This window comes from Python bivittatus, unplaced genomic scaffold (assembly GCF_059951505.1).
Source record: "Python bivittatus isolate LINGU-HERP-01145 unplaced genomic scaffold, Pbiv_v1 ctg000700_np1212, whole genome shotgun sequence".
Classification (NCBI taxonomy): domain Eukaryota; kingdom Metazoa; phylum Chordata; class Lepidosauria; order Squamata; family Pythonidae; genus Python; species Python bivittatus.
In genome coordinates, this window is record NW_028277098.1 from 81,501,020 (window position 1) to 81,518,364 (window position 17,345).

At 35.8% G+C, this 17,345-nt stretch overlaps 1 protein-coding gene across 1 annotated transcript in view; it reads left to right on the forward strand.

Annotated features, from left to right (window-relative positions):
• TOP1 (DNA topoisomerase I) overlaps positions 1–17,345 on the forward strand; it is an 89,919-nt gene that overhangs the window by 31,176 nt on the left and 41,398 nt on the right. Inside the window, exons 3-7 of the mRNA XM_088153518.1 lie at positions 4,948–5,050; positions 12,338–12,473; positions 13,143–13,201; positions 16,295–16,372; positions 16,907–16,982. Of these exons, the coding sequence (XP_088009644.1) occupies positions 4,948–5,050; positions 12,338–12,473; positions 13,143–13,201; positions 16,295–16,372; positions 16,907–16,982 (452 nt within the window). The remainder of the gene's footprint in view (positions 1–4,947; positions 5,051–12,337; positions 12,474–13,142; positions 13,202–16,294; positions 16,373–16,906; positions 16,983–17,345) is intronic.

Here is a 17,345-nt window from a genome sequence, read left to right on the forward strand (position 1 = left end):
GAAGAAATCTATTTGTTTTATAAGCTCTGCATCCAAATGCCAATTGTGTTTGGGCTTTCTTTTTCCAAAAACCACTACTTTGGATTTAGCCTTATTAGTATTCAGAAGGTTAGAAGCACAATAGGCACCAAATTTCCCCATCAGTCTTCTCAGGCCTGAAAAAGTTTGCCATCAAAACCATGTCATCTGCATACAAAAGGATGTTGATGTGTCTGTTAAGAATCTTTGGCATGTGAACATCTGCAGAATGGAGAAATCCTGGGATGTCATTAACATATAAAGATTAAACAACATTGGGGCCAAGGTGCATCATTGTCTTGCACCTTTGTAAGTGGGTATGCTCTGTGTAAGAGAGATATTGACTCCATACTGCTTTCAGGCATGTATTTGTATAGAGGGCCTTTACCAGATATAAATGTCTAGGTTCCATAGCTCGCTTAGCAAGCTTTTGTAAGATGTCTCTATTTATGGAGTCAAATGCCGCACTAAGATCTATGAAAGATGTAAACAGATGTTTACCATCTGTTGAATATTTGGTAAAAAGATGGTGTACTACAAAGCAATTGTTTATTGTGAAGTACCCAAGTCTGAACCCAGTCTGTTCTTCCACTAATATATTCTTCTCAATCACCCAATCCTCTATTTTTCTCAGGAGATATTTGCGTACATCTTAGCTGTTATATCAATAAGGCTTATGGGTCTGTAATTTTTGGGGTCTTCCTTATCTCCTTTTTTGTGTATGGGAACTATAGTGGAAAGTTCCCAACCTGCTGGAATATGGCCAGTGTTGTCTGTATATGTAAATAGCCCTGCCAGCAGTGGAGCCCACCAGTCAATGTGTGTCCTGAAAAGTTCTGAGGGTAGTCTTCATCAGGTGCCTTATTAGGTTTCAGTGACTGAATAATGTGTTTAATTTCTGTCACTGACACTGGTGGCCCATCACTAAGCAATGTAGTCTTGTGACATCACACTTTACAACTGCATCGCTTAGCGACAAAAATTCTATTCCCAATTGCAGTCGCAACCTGAGGACTACCTCTGCAGTTTAAAGAGAATCTGATAGCTGGAATTTATTTTTTTGTTGAAATTATATCCCATCTTTTTGTTTACAGTATGCCAATTCTTAAGGTGTTTATTTTAATTTAAAAAAATAAAGCAAGTATTCATATACAGACACCAGAAAATCAGTTTTAATCATCTGTGATATAAATATATATTTTCATTGCCCTACTGTTAACAGTACAATACTATACATGTCCACTGAAAAGTTAAATCCTAATGGTTTCTTGCTATTTGTTCTCTGCAAAATGTATAAAATTATTTTCTAAATCTGTAGATATACATGGAATACAAAAATTAAATGGTTGCTTATTATTTTCATGTCTACCCACCTCTACCTCTTTTTACTCTGTAAATCCTGTATGGTTGGATTGCAATTATAAAAATAAATCCTAGATTTTTATCTTGTGCTGGGAGTGCTGAGAAGATTACTATATAGATACATTCCTACCACTGACTTTCTTAGTGCAGACTTGAGAATGGATTGATGGTGCTAGTATACTTAAGAAACTGCACAGAGTAACACTGCTTAGTGAAAACAAATGTGCTGCATTAACTGGAGAAAAAAAAAAGCCATTTTGAATACCAGTACTTTCTCATGCTTCCTTATGGCTAAAGTAAGAATGTGTTAGAAATTTTTCTGCTACAGCCCAAAGACAAGCAATCCACGCTTCCCTTGCAGCATATATCTTCATATGGTGTTGAATAGCCAGTGTAGTTCATTAGAGTTGGATTTCAGAACAAATTTCCTCTGAAGGTGTCTTGAGTCATGGGAAAAAACAACCAGTCAAATGGATCTAGAATAAATAATACTCAAAGTTTGCAGCATTGCTGGATTCCATATCCCCTCTCCCCCTTGCATATACACAAAGTGGATAAGGAAGCAGTTCCTAAGAGAATGGTGTGATTCTGACAATAGCAGTTTCCTAGCACCAGGTTTATGGGAGATCAGGGTTCAGTTTTCATTAAGAAGTGGTATTCTTGGGCAAGTCAGAATTTCATTTTAATCTGTTTGACAGGGTGACTGTGAAGTTTTTTTACTTATTCCAAATTACTTATTCCAAAAAGCTTGGGATGTGATAAATATATGCTAAATAAATATCAGATTTATTTTTCTTTAATAGCCGTCAAAAACATGATTGTGTTTCAGTATAGGTTGCTTTTATGCTCTTTGACAACCACTTCAGTGGTTTTCTGCACAATTTTATCTAATTCCCTGTACTAATTCCCATCAGTTTCCCAAATGTGTTTATATGGAAGGTACATGCTTCTGAAATTGAATGAAATTTATTTTATGAAATAAAACTGTTTAACTTTTTCTATATTTTTTCTGTTTATTGAGCATAGCCAAGATATTCTGAATATCACTATTAAAAAAATTTAAACTATGTTTTAAACTGTTGGGAATAGTAAATGTTACCTAGTTTTTATTAAGGATATTATAAGCTACAATACTTCAGGCTTGATATTAAAATTGGACTCATTATACTAGGAAGGAAGGAAGGAAGGAAGGAAGGAAGGAAGGAAGGAAGGAAGGAAGGAAGGAAGATATCAGAACCTAATTTATAATTGATAATGCTTACTATTTACCTTGTTAGTGTAGTGTGTAACATGCTTCCCAATCTTTATTACAATTGTCTTCTTTCCAGTACTGGGAGAAAGTTACTTTTACTCCCATGTAATTGGGAACTGAGAGGTTGAGAGTGAGGTTGCAAAGATAATGGTTCAGTTCAAATGATCCATTGTTCTGAAAGATCATGGAAAGCTATGTAGTGTGCATTCCAGAGAGGTACTGTCAGCCTTTCAGGAAACAGGTTCTACAGAAAGACTAGAACTATATTTTATTGAGATAGGCTCTAACAACAGAACCTTGCAAGCCTGATTGTGTTATACCTCCCTTCCATCTTATATCCCAGTTAATCAGAGAGGACGCTGGCTGAGTCTTTTGCAAATACTATCTTGTTTCCCAGGAATTAAGGAATGTTTCAGCACACTTTGCTTATATAATAGTTCTTGCCTATTTCCCTCAAGGTCATCACTCTGATTCTCTGCAGGTAGCATAGTAGAGTAAAGTGGCAAAAATGTTTCAACTAGTACCAGAGAGATAAAGGTTCAAGTCCCCACTTGATCATAGAACTCACTGAGTGACCTGGAAATAAATCCTTCCCTCATATAGGGCTAATTCCTCTGAGTTCCATTAAAGAAGCTGAAGCTATGTGGGGGATTCCTGTGTATCATCATTATGGAAATGCATAATACTGATCTTTTTTTAGGTAGTAACTTTTATTGACAAGGCTTTTCTTGTATGAACACAAACTAATAGGATGTAGGTCACCAATATAACTAGAGAGCCACTGTGTCGGCCCCACTAGGTAGACCAGACCAGGAAATCAACTCCACAGGGGTAACATTACTTTTATTGAGACTGGCTATAGTAACAAAATCTTGCAAGTGTGATGGTGCTGTACTTCCTCCTCCTTTTTATCCTTCAGTGAATGATATGCAAAATCCATTACCAAAGCAATGAGGGGTAAAACATAAGTCCACAACAGACAGAAAATGTGAAGAGGCTCAGACAGATGCCACTCTCACAGGAGTATAAGGAGGGGGAGGAAGTACCACACAATCAGAGTTGCAAATTTCTGTTGTTATAACTATCAATAAAAGTAGATTTAACCTTCCTGTGGAGTTGATTTTCTCGTAAAGTCTACCTAGTTGAACTGACACCATAAAACTTCAGATTTTATAACCTTGTAAAAAACATCAAGGAGGGGCTAGCCTGATCTCCATCAGGAGATTGTTCCACCACACTGGTGCTGCCATTGGCAGTATTTTGTAGTTTCAGCTCCCCTCACTTCCTGGAGGTGTGGAACCATGAGAAGGTTCTTCTTTGAAGCTCTACTGCAGGGGTCAGCAACCTATAGCCTGTGAGCCAGATATAGCCTGCCACCCAAAATCATGGTCCCAAAGAGAAATATATTCAACCAGCCTGTGGGAGGGAGGGAGGGAGGGAGCACTCATTGCCTCCTCAGGTGGCCATTTTGGTGATGGCTTCACCAGCTGCTGCAGAGCAACAAATCCCCTGCCTGGCACCAGCAACAGCAAAAGGAGGAGGAGGAGGAGGAGGAAATGGTAGTGATGGCATGGCCTCTGGCCGTACACAGAAGGTTGCTGACCTCCACTCTACTAGGTGTAGTCAATACAGATTGAAGGAGGCAGTTATGCCACAGTTGAAGACATAACTAAGTGCCAAGCTATGAAGGATTTTATAGGTTAAAGGCTATACTTTTAATTGTACCCAGAACTGAATTGGGAGCAAGTGCAGGACTCTTAGTGTTACAGCATCAGAAACATGTTAATACATGGGGCACTGCATTCTGGACTAGCTGTAATTTCTAAATAGTCTTTTAAGGCAGACTCACGTAAATCACATTGCAGTAGTCTACCTGGTGATAATGAAGTCATGAGTTACTATAGCTAGGTCCTCCTTTACCAGGTAAGGCCACAATTGGTAGACCATAACTGGTCAAAGCCCCCACTAGCCACAGCCTCTACCTGCTGTTTAAGCAGGAGCCATGAATACTATAGGGCTTCCAAATTGTAAACCTGCTCCATCACAAGCAGTGCCTGCCTGTCAAGAGACAACATTGGTATCAATGAAAACCCTGATGTGCAAATAGCAACTCTGTGTTGCTTTTGTTTAAATTTACCTTGTTTTCTCCCATGCAGATCCTTACAAGGACATAACATCGACAGCATCTCCCTCGCAAGCTGGGGTGGCAATGTATAATTAGTAGTATTGTAGCAATTTGGACAACTGTTTCTAGGAAATCACTTTTATTCCCCAGTTTTATTTCCTAATTCCTTTCTTTGCTCTTCTGTCTATAGATTCGCACAAACATAAAGATAAACACAAAGACCGAGAACACCGACACAAAGAGCACAAAAAGGATAAAGAGAAAGACAGAGAAAAATCCAAATACAGTAACAGGTAAGGCTAGGTGCTTTTAATGATATGGGCATGCAAAATATGGGCTTTCAAAATCTTAAATAAATTATTTGTGGTTACCAGATTATGTCAGTCTGATTGTTATTATAGAGATGAATTTGGAGAGTTTGTCTAACAGTTGGAACAAGCTTAGTTCGAATTGGGAGAAATGGCGAAATTGACTACTTTGATTAAAGAAAAGACATTGCCTAGCTTTGTTTCTATTTGGAAACCAGTCTTGGACATTTTACTTGAGACTCAAAAAAATAAAACTTTGATTTTGTAGTTTAATGACTGATTTATTCTATAACTATAGAAATACTTTGTATTAATCTGTTTTATATTTTTTGCTGATTCAGATTTATTTTGTAGCTTTTAAAATATTAGAATAAGAGGTGAATGTATTTTATATCTATACCTGTACCAAACAAAGTCGGAAGTTAGTTTTTTCTTTTTCCTTCTGTATTTTCTTTCTGTTGCTATCTTCTTCTTTTTCCTTGATCTTTCTGTATTTTATTCTTTATTGAAATTTAATAAAGCTCTTTTTTTAAAAAAAGGAACAAGCTTAGTTCAACTTTCATTTACCTTCTGAATATTCTAAAGGGCTTGGTTCTTTTGGGTTAACTTAGATTAATAAAGACCCCTGTTGGTAGGCAAGTTGTACTTGATCCTATAGATACCTTTGGGGAGCATAAAATGATTACATGTTCTGTAAATCATAAGACCCTGTTTGATCAATCCAGTGTTCTGTTTCCCATAGTAGCTAACCAAATGGAAAGTTTGTAAGCATGAAAAGTTAGTATAAAATGATTCATACTAATACAGTGTATCTTGAAGTCATCTTAACAGGCCTGTGACGCTGCTACACATTTATACAGTTCTATAAAAATGCTGACCATATTAATGTTACCCATAATTGGTCTTGTCACATCATAAAATGATATTGAAATAGGAAACACTCTTAAGGCTATAAAAATTAGATCTGTGTTACTGTGGTAAGGGACTATAAATAGATTTTAGGAATCACATTTTGGGAACTCATAATGATAGATATCAGTTTACAGCTGCTTTTGTTTTCCTTCGTTCATATAACGTTATTTTATAATTTTAAGTCACGTAAATCTTAAGAATTGGGTGAAGAGAAATTTGAAAAGAAGCATTTCAAAGGATGCAAAGAGACTCTCTATAAATAAGGGTAGGAAATTTCTAATACGGTTTCCAAGATTTTGCTTTTAGTTTGGCACAGTGGTTAAAGGTACTAAGCTAGAAACTGGAAGACTGGAAGAGTTCTAATTCTACCTTAGACATGAAGCCAGGTGGGTGACCTTGGGCCAGTCACTCTCAGCCCTAGGAAGAAGGTACTGGCAAACCACTTCTGAAAATCTTGCCAAAAAAGCTGTAGAGACTAGTCCAGGCAGTCACTAGGAGTCAAGACTAACTCAAAGATGTTTGTGCACACGCACACACACACACACACAAAACTTCTGCAGATCTGAAGTATTTGCCTATTTTAACTATTTTATTGGATAGTAATGTTTCATGATCAGATAGAACTCACTGAAAACTAGTGATTTCCTGTGATGACATCTATCTTGTCATCAAGTAAATCTTATTTCATAGAATACTTTATGCAAACAACAAAGGCTGGGTTTTTTTTTTTTAGCACTTTCAGACCCCAATCTTAATGTTGAATTTGTAATGATACAGGTAGTTCTCACTTACTGACTGCAATTGGGACTAGCAACTCTGTTGCTAGGCAGCACGGTTGTTAAGGTAAATGTGATATGACTGCCAACTTATGACATCAGTTCTGGCTGTGGTCATTAAGCAAGTCATCATGGGTTGTTAAGCACGACATCACGTGACTGCGACTTGTGACTTCCTGCCAGCTTCCCCATTGACTTTGCTTATTGGAAGCTGGGTATGAAGGTCGCAAATGGTGATCACGTGATTGCAGGATGCTGCAACAGTCATAAATGCACGCCAATTGCCAAGCACCCAAATTGCAATCATGTGACTGTGAGGACGCTGCAACGGCCACAATTATGAGGACTGGTCGTAAATCTCAGTTTTCAGCACTGTCATAAGTTTGAACAGCCGCTGAACGAGTGGTTGGTAAGCGAGGACTACCTGTACTTAATTTTGGTTTCTAGACATTATGTGGTTAAAATTGTATAGAATTTCAAAGTTTGCAATGTTGTTAGAAGTTTATTTGGGCCACTAAAGAGTTACTATATTGCTAATTATAGATTGGGCACTCTTACAGTTACTCCTCCATCACTCATAATTAGGCTTTAGGACTGGTCAACCTGTATACAATTCCTAATATTCCAATTATCATAGCCAATAACCTTGTAGGTAGCCCCAACTTATTTAGAGGGCATCAGATAGTTTCAAGAAATCATTTGGCAACTTTTCTGTTCAATGTTTTATGCTTACCAAATAAGAGATACCAGAATATAGTTGGAATGAGCCAGAATGATAATTAGGCATAATTCATATCTTGAAAAGAAAATATATCTTTAACACTGGCAATGGCATTGAAGGAATATATTGTTTTTGGCATAATCTCCAAAACTCAGTGGAATTAAATGCTTCCTGAAGAAATTGCTATGTGTCCATTTAAAAACTAAAATGTTTTTTGCAGATTTTTGTTAAAGAATAAATATCTGAAAATAAATGTTCAAAATACTTGCCTTCCTGTGAATCAAAACACAGGGTGCCTTTTTGAGCAGAAACATGGGAATCTTTAGCTTCCATCTTCATTTAAACTGTGTGCTTTCGTAATTCAAAGGGGGACACAGCTTACTGATGCATGTACCCTCCACTGCTGCATTTATTTCAGAATACCAAACTAGGACTTCTGTTAAATCTACAAAAGCAAAATTTGTCTTTCAGTGTCTAGAAACTAGTTGAATATGTTTTTAATTTACTTTAGTTGTAAAAAATGTTAGATATTATTTGTTCTGCATTCCTTCCTCACAATCAATATGTCTTTATGTAATTCTTTAAATCACCTGATATTTGAGTTCTCGTTCAAAATATTGTTTAGTGTTAGCTTTGATGGTGAATAATTGAACATCCTTTGGACTCAGGCTAATCACTGTTTTAAAAAGGAGATAACTCAAGGGAGGTAATCATTTTAAAATAAAAGTTTGTCTTGGTGCTTATGATGTTTCTGCTTTCTCCATGTGGTCATAATGTAAGTGGCTGATAACAGCTGAACACCTTCCAGCATTTTTTTCTCTTCTATGAAATAAAAAAAATGTTCTTTTACTTCTGGGCAGTCTATCCAATGAGAGATTAGCTTAAATTTGTTTTTTTCTGGATCTCAGTTCAACCATTACATTTCCATGGCTGGGGAAACATAGTCATTTCAACTATGAATTGGGGTGTTACTTCTTAGGTTTGTCTTAGCTTGTCTTCTCCATAAGCATAATCCATTTTGCACATATCAAACTTGTATGTATTGCCACTACTAAAATTATGTATGAGTGATCTCTGCAAAATCCTGTTGAGTCCTACCTGAAACTAGCAAAAGAAGAGACATTCAAGGAATGGCCAGCAATTCTTTATAAACTTTTCCCACATTGCACAAGAAAAATAGCCTCTCACAAATCATTGTGTTCCAGATATTTAGTAGAATTAATATAGACTGGTTAATTTTGGGAAAGTAGATATGTTTCTCTGGTAAGTAAAGCAACCAGCATCAAACTAAATGTGGAAGTCAGTGCACTTTTCCAAAAAGTTGGTTTGGGTATTGCCCAAAAGGAAAATTATTGTTGCTATAGTAGGAACGACGCATCAGATTCAAATCAATTAAATAAATGTGCTAGTCTCTGCAAGTTTTCCTGCTTGCTTTCACCTTTCTTGATGGAAGAAATTTTGTCTCCTTAAACAGAATTCTAGAACTCAAAGAAGATTCAGATGGATGTGAGGAAATGGAATATGCATCACAGATAACTTGTTTTGTTAGGGCAAAGTTGACATGAGTTACGCTGCCTCTTTATTAAGGGCTGAACTATTGTGAAAATTGAATCACATCTATGAGATACTTTCTAAATTTCTAGGATATTTTTAACAAGTCTACTCCAGAGCCCTATTGTTTGGCCTGTGGTCCTGGTGGTCTCCCATTTTAATAATAACAAATATAGCCTACTTGTTATATATCATGATATTGCATAGTTTGGGTCAGTCCTAATAATGTGGAGTCTTAAACACCTTTAAGTGATTATTTCACATTTGTTATGTATAACTATGGAGTATTGCTCAGTGATGGTGGATCACAACTATACCAATGTCCCTTTCCTTCTCAGAATGGAAGAGGTCTTGGGGATGGAGGTGAGAAAGGAAAGCCCTGAATTATTACTTTAATGCTGTTCTGGAAACAGTGGGCTAATTTGAAAACAATGACAGGTTTTCCTACAAGTCTATTTGTACACTTCATAAATAATTCAGGACATAAGGAAAAAAAGTGAAAAGTTTCTGTTACTGAATACACTAATAGTGCCATTTTGCTACAAATCATAAATTGGGTGTCAATATTTATTTCATTGTTTTGAAACATCATTAATCATGCTGTTTGAGCCTGGAATCTTCACATCAGTCTCCCTTTCATACAGAATTTATAAATTATAAGAATTTTTACAGTAATATTCTCATATATATTAGACATTTAGCAAAATTGGCTCAAATTCTAATCTCAGAATAAGAATGAGGTTTACCATTTTCTAGTGATTATGGTTAGGGAACATGTAAGTGCAGAGAATAAAACACTTGTGCGGGGCCTCTGGAGAACGTTCTTAGTTTATTGTCCAGAACAGCCATAAAACTTGGTATAAAACAATTCAGGAAAATCCATAACATCTGCAGCACCTTAAATCCCTCTTTATATCCTGTATATGTTCCATATTCTAGCTTCAAACTGTCTTCAGACTAGATTTGCTACTAGTCCGTCTCATATCATAAAAACCAGAAATTTCATGTTTTTACTTGTTCTCGAGCTATAGCAAATCATAATGCTGAAGAAAGCACAGGCAGTACAGGATCTGCTGTTAGAAATATTTGGTGAACAAAATCAATGTTTTAGATACTCAGTAAAACTGTATTGGTAAACGGCTTATTTTTTGGAGGTTTTTTTGTTTCATCAGGTATTAATCAGTTGGTTCATAAGGCCAAATCAAATTATGGTTTGACTTTTAAAAATATCTGTAGTGTTTATCTCTTACCTGTAGGAGAAGAAATACTAAGTATTGGACTAAACCTGAGGTGGTCTAGGCTCAAAACCTTACCCAATGATTAAGTTCATTAGGTGATCTTAGATAGGCATTATCTTAAAATCTGATATTTTTTCCATGATTATATGATAACCATTTATGTATTCTGAGCTTATTATTTTAAAATTGCTTTTTCAGAATTAAAGATCTAAAAAAACAAGTGGGTAATTATGATCAGGTTTGAGAATTATGATGGTTTGGGAAATACAGTGGTACCTCGGGATATGAATGCCTCTACTAACGAACTTTTCGGGTTATGACCAGCTCCGGCTGCAAAAATTTACCTCGATGTGCGAACTCCGCCTCGGGGTACAGTCATTTTTCCGCCCCTGACACGTGGTCCGCGGCCATTTTCCCGCCCCACCGTGCGGCACCCGGCCGTTTTCCCGCCCCTGACGCGTGGTCCGCGGACACCAGAACGGATTAACGGTAATTACATTGAACCTTATGGGAAAATTTGCTTCGGGGTGCGACTAAATTCGGAGGGCGGAACGGATTAACCGGATTTACATTGAACCCTATGGGGAAATTTGCGTCGGGTTATGACCAACTCGGGATACGCCCAGAGTCTCAGAACGGATTAAGTTCGTATCCCGAGGTACCACTGTATAACAGTCAGTTCGTATTAAATTGCAAAGCAAACTTTTCTCCTAGATGCATAGAGCAGTAAATCACATTAAAATATGTATGGAAGACTAAAGTTAAACCATAAAAATAGAGTGGTGCTAGCTAATGATAAGAATGTAAGGGAAGTTCAGAAAACATTTACCTTGTAGAGTCAGGGAGTTGAAATAGGGTCAAGATAAGTAAGGGAACCTAATGGGTGTAATATTAACAGGCTATACTGTTAACAGGCTATTCTCAGTGTGCTGCCTTATGTGCTTTGGTATAATGTAATTCTTTCATGTGAACCACATGTTGTCCTTAATTATTTCTGTAACATGTCTTCACAATTTTCTCAGCTATTGATCAAAAGTAAACAGACTTTGCTGGTCATGATCTAAACAGTCATTGTTCAGTTAATTGGGAAATAGGCTTTTCTCTATAAGATTCTTCCACCCCATGGAAATAGTGAATTTTGAAATATCACCTTTTTTTCAGTGTAATGTAAATCTGTCCTTCTTAACCAACCCTAAGAAATCTTGCTTCTCACTGTGGGTTAACAGACAGAATGATAGGTTAAGAGGAATAAAAAGGTTTGGTCAATACTACATGTACTGTTTTCTTTCTGAGAAATAGTATAAAATAGTAAGAATTTTATAGAGTTCTTTAATTCTTTTTTCCATGATCATTTACAAATAAAAAATAAAAGGAGGGAAAATGAAAAGCTGCCGAAGTATAAAGTATCCTAAAAGAGTCAGCAGAATTCATATAGCATCTAAACAGCTTTAAAAATGAGGGTTTTTTTTAATTTTTGAAAAAAAAAAAACCTCAGTGAAATAGTTGCTGAGAGAACCCGTCTGGAGAATACATTCTATAACTAGGGTGCCATTACTACATGCCTATCTCTGAACACATTTGCTGGCTTTCCCTGGAGAGTGATTGGAGAAATAAAGTTCTGTTGCTGAAACATTTGTGTCTCTATTTTTCTTCTTTTTAAACAAAGTGTTGACTAATTTAAAGAAACTGAGTCATAAATGTAGTGTCGTTATAATTGCATTGTTTTCTTTAAGTTTACATGTGCCTCAATGAGGTAGGAGAACGCGATTGAGAATTCCAGTCAGATTATTGAAGATTATTGAGTTTGAGACATATTAAACAAAGCACACATACTCTTGTAATTATGTCAGAAGAAATGCAGTTACTTGTGAATTTTTTAAATTTCTCTTAGGCAGCCTGGCTTTACTGCTGTTAGAAATTAAACATAAAAGTTAAGTTAATGGCAACTAGTGTTCCTTCTCCTATCAATACAGTTATTACAATGAATTTTTGAAGGCTTGACTTTTGGATGCTGATATTGGGTCATTTTTTTCATCTGCCTCTTTTCTGACTGAAACTATTCTTAAATCTACAGTGAACACAAAGATTTCTCAGAGAAGAAACACAAGGAGAAGGAGAAAACCAAACATAAAGATGGCAGTTCAGAAAAACATGACAAACACAAAGACAAACACAAAGATAGAGAGAAGGAGAAGCGAAAGGAAGAAAAGGTACAGTACTGTGATAGGGATATTACTTCTTTCAGTTGTACTTTTGTTAGGGATAAAGATACAAGAGCCGCTTTCTGTTTTCAGACTCTAAGTTCTTTGATCTGCAGTTCTGATGCCAAGAAAAAGTTAAGGCCTTGAGGATAAGAAAACGGAGTTATGAATTTTACATGACATCATTGTATTTGAATGTCTTAAGTTTGTGACAATAAATGCCATATTGAACCTACTAATGTTAGGTAAAGATATCAGCTTATAATTAGTTTCTCATGAGAAAACCATAGGAATTTAATGCTGAATGCTATCTATCTATCTGTCTGTCTGTCATTGTGCCTTGATCAGTCAGAGAGGGTAGACAAAGACTACTTCAATAACTGCCTATCCCATCTATTCCTGCCTAGGAAAGTTTGTAATTACACAATTGAATTGAATAGTCAGAACTCTTGAATACACAAGATGGGGTTGTAACACAAGAGACATCTTAACAATAGAAAAGATGCAGTGTTTGGGATTGGCCTCGCATGTTGAATAACGTGGAAAAGTTTCTCAGTACATGAAGATACACAAGCTTCTAGTGCAAGGTCCTTTGTCAGTCACATATGGATCCATGGGGGAAAATCTGATGGCATTTTTTGATAGCATAATGACCCAGTTCTCACTTATGTCTTTTAGAGTAAATCATCTTCTGGTGAAATGAAAATAAAGAAAGAAAAAGAAAATGGCTTCTCCAGGTAGGCAAGTAGCAAATTTGCATGAACACGCTTTCTAAATTTTTGTTCCTGTCTGAAAAGAGTAATGAAGTCTGTTTCAACTGGAAGTCCTGTTCTTTATTATCTGCAAATTAGCACAGTGTTTCACAATAGGTAGCTTGTACATCCCTACTAGTATGCTGAAGGATTCTAGATGGGATGTGACATATCTCTTAAATCAGGGCATGGGAAAGCTGAAAGATGGGAGAAAGGCAGTGAAAGAACCTGTTCTAAAAAACATATAATATTAAAACAGTGTTTCAGATTATAGCCACAGCAGTGTTACTGCAGTGGGCAGGAGAAACAGATGCTTCCCATTGCAGTCACTAAGAAAGACAATCACTCCTGCTGAGTCTTAATTTATGACTACTGGAGAGAAAATGGGCATGGGAATGGCCAGCAAACTACTTGGTGGTGATTAGGCTGAAATTGGAATTTTTTTTCTTCTTTGCATGATTCCTCCATAAATTCTGCAGTAAAGTTCCCCCACTGAATTGAGGTATTCTGTTTTCTAAAGTGCTTCTCTTGTAGTGCTGGTACATTCCTCCATCAGTGCCAAGAGGGATTCTTTTCCCAACATCCCCTTCCCCTTATTACCTTTACTCAAACGTTATAGGAAATGGTGTACTTTTTCCCCAAAAACTGCTTTGAAATCATAAGTGGTAGAAAGCAACTCTGGAACTGTGCTTTTTGCTTTAGAGTTCTCAGTGAGGACAAAACCATATGTTCAAATGGTTTTACTCAATTACATGTCATACCATTTATGACATGATAAACAAGTCACTTGTCTGAGTTAGGTTTTAGGTAAAAATCTCAGTTTTGAAAGTGCAAATTTTGAAAGAAAAACTATTTTGGAAGCACTTGTAAAATTGTGAGTGTGTGTGTGTGTGTGTAGTTGTAAGAGAGAGAATAAAAAGTATATGTTTGGTGACTGAGGAATGAAGTGAAACATGGAATTGGTTTAGTTTAGTTTATTAGTTTTATACTTATTGTCAGAGTCTGCACACTCAATCCCAAAGTTCAGTAAATCCTCTGGAGACAAAAGGTTCCATCAGAGATTTCTTTATTTAGGAGAAGCACACAGCATCATAGTTTGTTGAGTCTGACTCAACATAGCAAAGCCTTGTCTTTTTAAGCCCAACTTCCCCCCCTTCTAGGTTTCTATTCCCGCTTGCAGCTTTTTACTTTAAACCAAAGTGAAGCTTTTTACTAGATGGATGTTTTCACTTTTTTTTCTTTTTAAACATTAAGAATCCTTTTCTCCATCCCAGATTTTTCCTCCTACAGTGAGAACTGGCTTAGGAATATTTGCCTGCTGCTGGGACAGAATGGGGGCTCTTTATCTTGGAAATCAGCAAGTTATTTTTGCCTTACTTTATTGCCCCCAAAGCTGCTTCCTGGTCTTCAAAGAGTACTTTAACATATACATGTCATTTTGGGAAAAAGTGGGCTTTTGGCTGAGTGACGATAAGAGTTACAAAATGAAAGATCGAGAAATCCTAAAAAGCTGCTGAAGTAGGGATATTATGTGTTAAAAATATATTCATTTATTTACAGTGCTTTTAGACCATCCCAGCTGTAAGGCAACAAGGTATAAAAAAATAAAATCAACAGATTAAAACAAAGTACATATATACCAGGACAGAGCACAGTCAATGAGGGCCCAAAGTTTTTACCACTTTACAGAATGCAAGGAGGGGGAAGTGCTACATGTACTTAAGAAGGAAGCATATTCGAGAGCACAGGGGCCCCAACAGAAAAATATGTTTAGCTGTGCAAAGCAGTCTTGATGTGTGTGGGTTTTTTAAAAAAAGTTTTTAGTCCATTATACGCATAAATATTCTTTTAGGTCTGATGTTAAAGGCAACTGCTTAGTTCACCAGGAATTTCAATATAAACGTGTTAGAATCACACTAGAGTTTCTTCAGCATTAAAGAGAAAAACAGTATATCTGCTGCTATTAAATAGATATTTGGAATAGAAAGTAGAGCATGATGCAACTTTTAGAAGTGCATTGATACAGCAAAACTGTGTTCTTAATTTGTAACTTTTTGTTTTTTGTGATATGTAATTTAAAATAGTCTGTGAATTCTACCATCTTTTATATCCTGCATAAAACTTTCTAATGCACCCCCCCCCGAAAAAAAGCTTTAGCCTTTAGAAATAATGCTTTTTGGGGGGAGAGGTGAGATGCCACAATATGTCTGTTTAAGCTTTAAAGCACAAGAGTCATAGTTGCATTAATTGCCAAATACTAGCATTGATTCATATAACAATTTAATGACAATGCTATGTCCAGCTCTTTAGGATATTGATATTCTTACCCAGATTTTCCAAGAAAAAATTAGATAGTTGTGCATGTTAAATAAGTCCAGACAAGATTCTTTTCAAAAATCCTGTTTAAAATTGTTTTTTATTTAGTATCCTGAACTGTTGCCACTGAGACATCAAATTATTATATTCTTTTCTAATACTTTATTTCATAGTATCTGAACACTAAAACAAATAAATCAAATAGGAGTTTTGCTTTTATATTCTTCATATATGTTAGCAATTTACTCATGAAAGCCATGTTTATTCTCTTTAAGTATTTGGTGTTTTGTTGTACTGAATGATGAAATTGTAATATATGATGGAAGGAAAACATTCTTCAAAAATATGGTTTTTTCTATTTTTGATGTATCCCATAGAATACAATGTGTACCCTTATAAAAAAATTTTTGTAAAAAATAGAAGTATATATAACAACTTATACTACTAAATCAATATCTAATCAATGAGCATTCAAAGGGAGTAGATTTTTTAAAACCATTTAAACCTTCAGTCTTTAATATCTAATGCTTATGCTCGGAGTCTTATGTTTGTTGAGCGGTTTCATTCTCTCTCTCTCTCTCTCTCTCTCTCACACACACACACACACACACACGCACCGAATATTGCATGCACCTCATTCCTATCTAGATAGGAATGCAAGGATGAGTGAGTTCTTGTTGCGTGCAAAATTAGTGGGTAAGGTCAGCTTCCAGATGAAGTTTTAACTATTATTTTTTGTAAACGTGTTTCTTCCTCATTTAGTCCACCACGTATGAAGGAAGAAATAGATGATGATGGCTACTATAAAGAAGATTACAAGAGACCCCGAGAGGATGATGAGTGAGTACTAGATTCAGCTGTCTTCCCAGTACTGAGTCTTGATCATTGAGCTGATTAGCTATATCTCTTTTGATGAAATTAGAACACAAATTTATATCTGGAGTCAGGAATCTACAATTCAGAATAAATCAGGATGTTTTCCAATTGTTGCATTATTGCCCCTGTATTATGTTGCAGAGATTGTCTCCCCTAGAATGAAGTTGATCAGTGCAAGTGAAGGGCAGTAGTCTGCATCAAACATGAACACATCAAATTCATATTTATTGTCAGATGCTGCAATAACTTCTGTAATCTTGGAGAAGACCTCTGAAAACAACCAATTCTTGAAACCATACCAAAAGTTTAATGATAATCTTATTTTAAGATTGTTTACTGCCCAGAGTCGTTTGCTGAGTTGGATGGCCATACAGAAGGCAGGCAGGCAGGCTGGCTTTTGAAATGGAGGCAGGGTAATTTTTTCATGCACTAATATGTGTATAGAACTGTCAGGACTAAAAAAGAATTGAATTGTTTGAAATTATTTTGCAATTTCAGTATTGACTACAAACCTAAGAAGATTAAAACTGAGGATATAAAAAAATCAAAAAAACGAAAACAGGAAGATGAAGAGGTATTGTTACATTTTATTTTATTTTATTTTATTTTATTTTATTTTATTTTATTTTATTTTATTTTATTTTATTTTATTTTATTTTATTTTATTTTATTTTATGGACTGACAACAACCTATGACAGTGGATCAGTGTTAATCCTGACCTAGATTTAAATGTTGGCCAAAGTATAGGATGAACCCTATCTTTAGCATAACCTGTATGGGTAATATAGAATGAGTGTTCTTCTTTTCCCAGGAACCATAGCAATTTAAACAAATATGTACATGGTACAATATGAATACAGCATGTTTACTTGGAATTACATGTTCTCTTTTGTTTGTATGTGCTGCATTTTATATAGGGCTTACAGAAAATCAAAT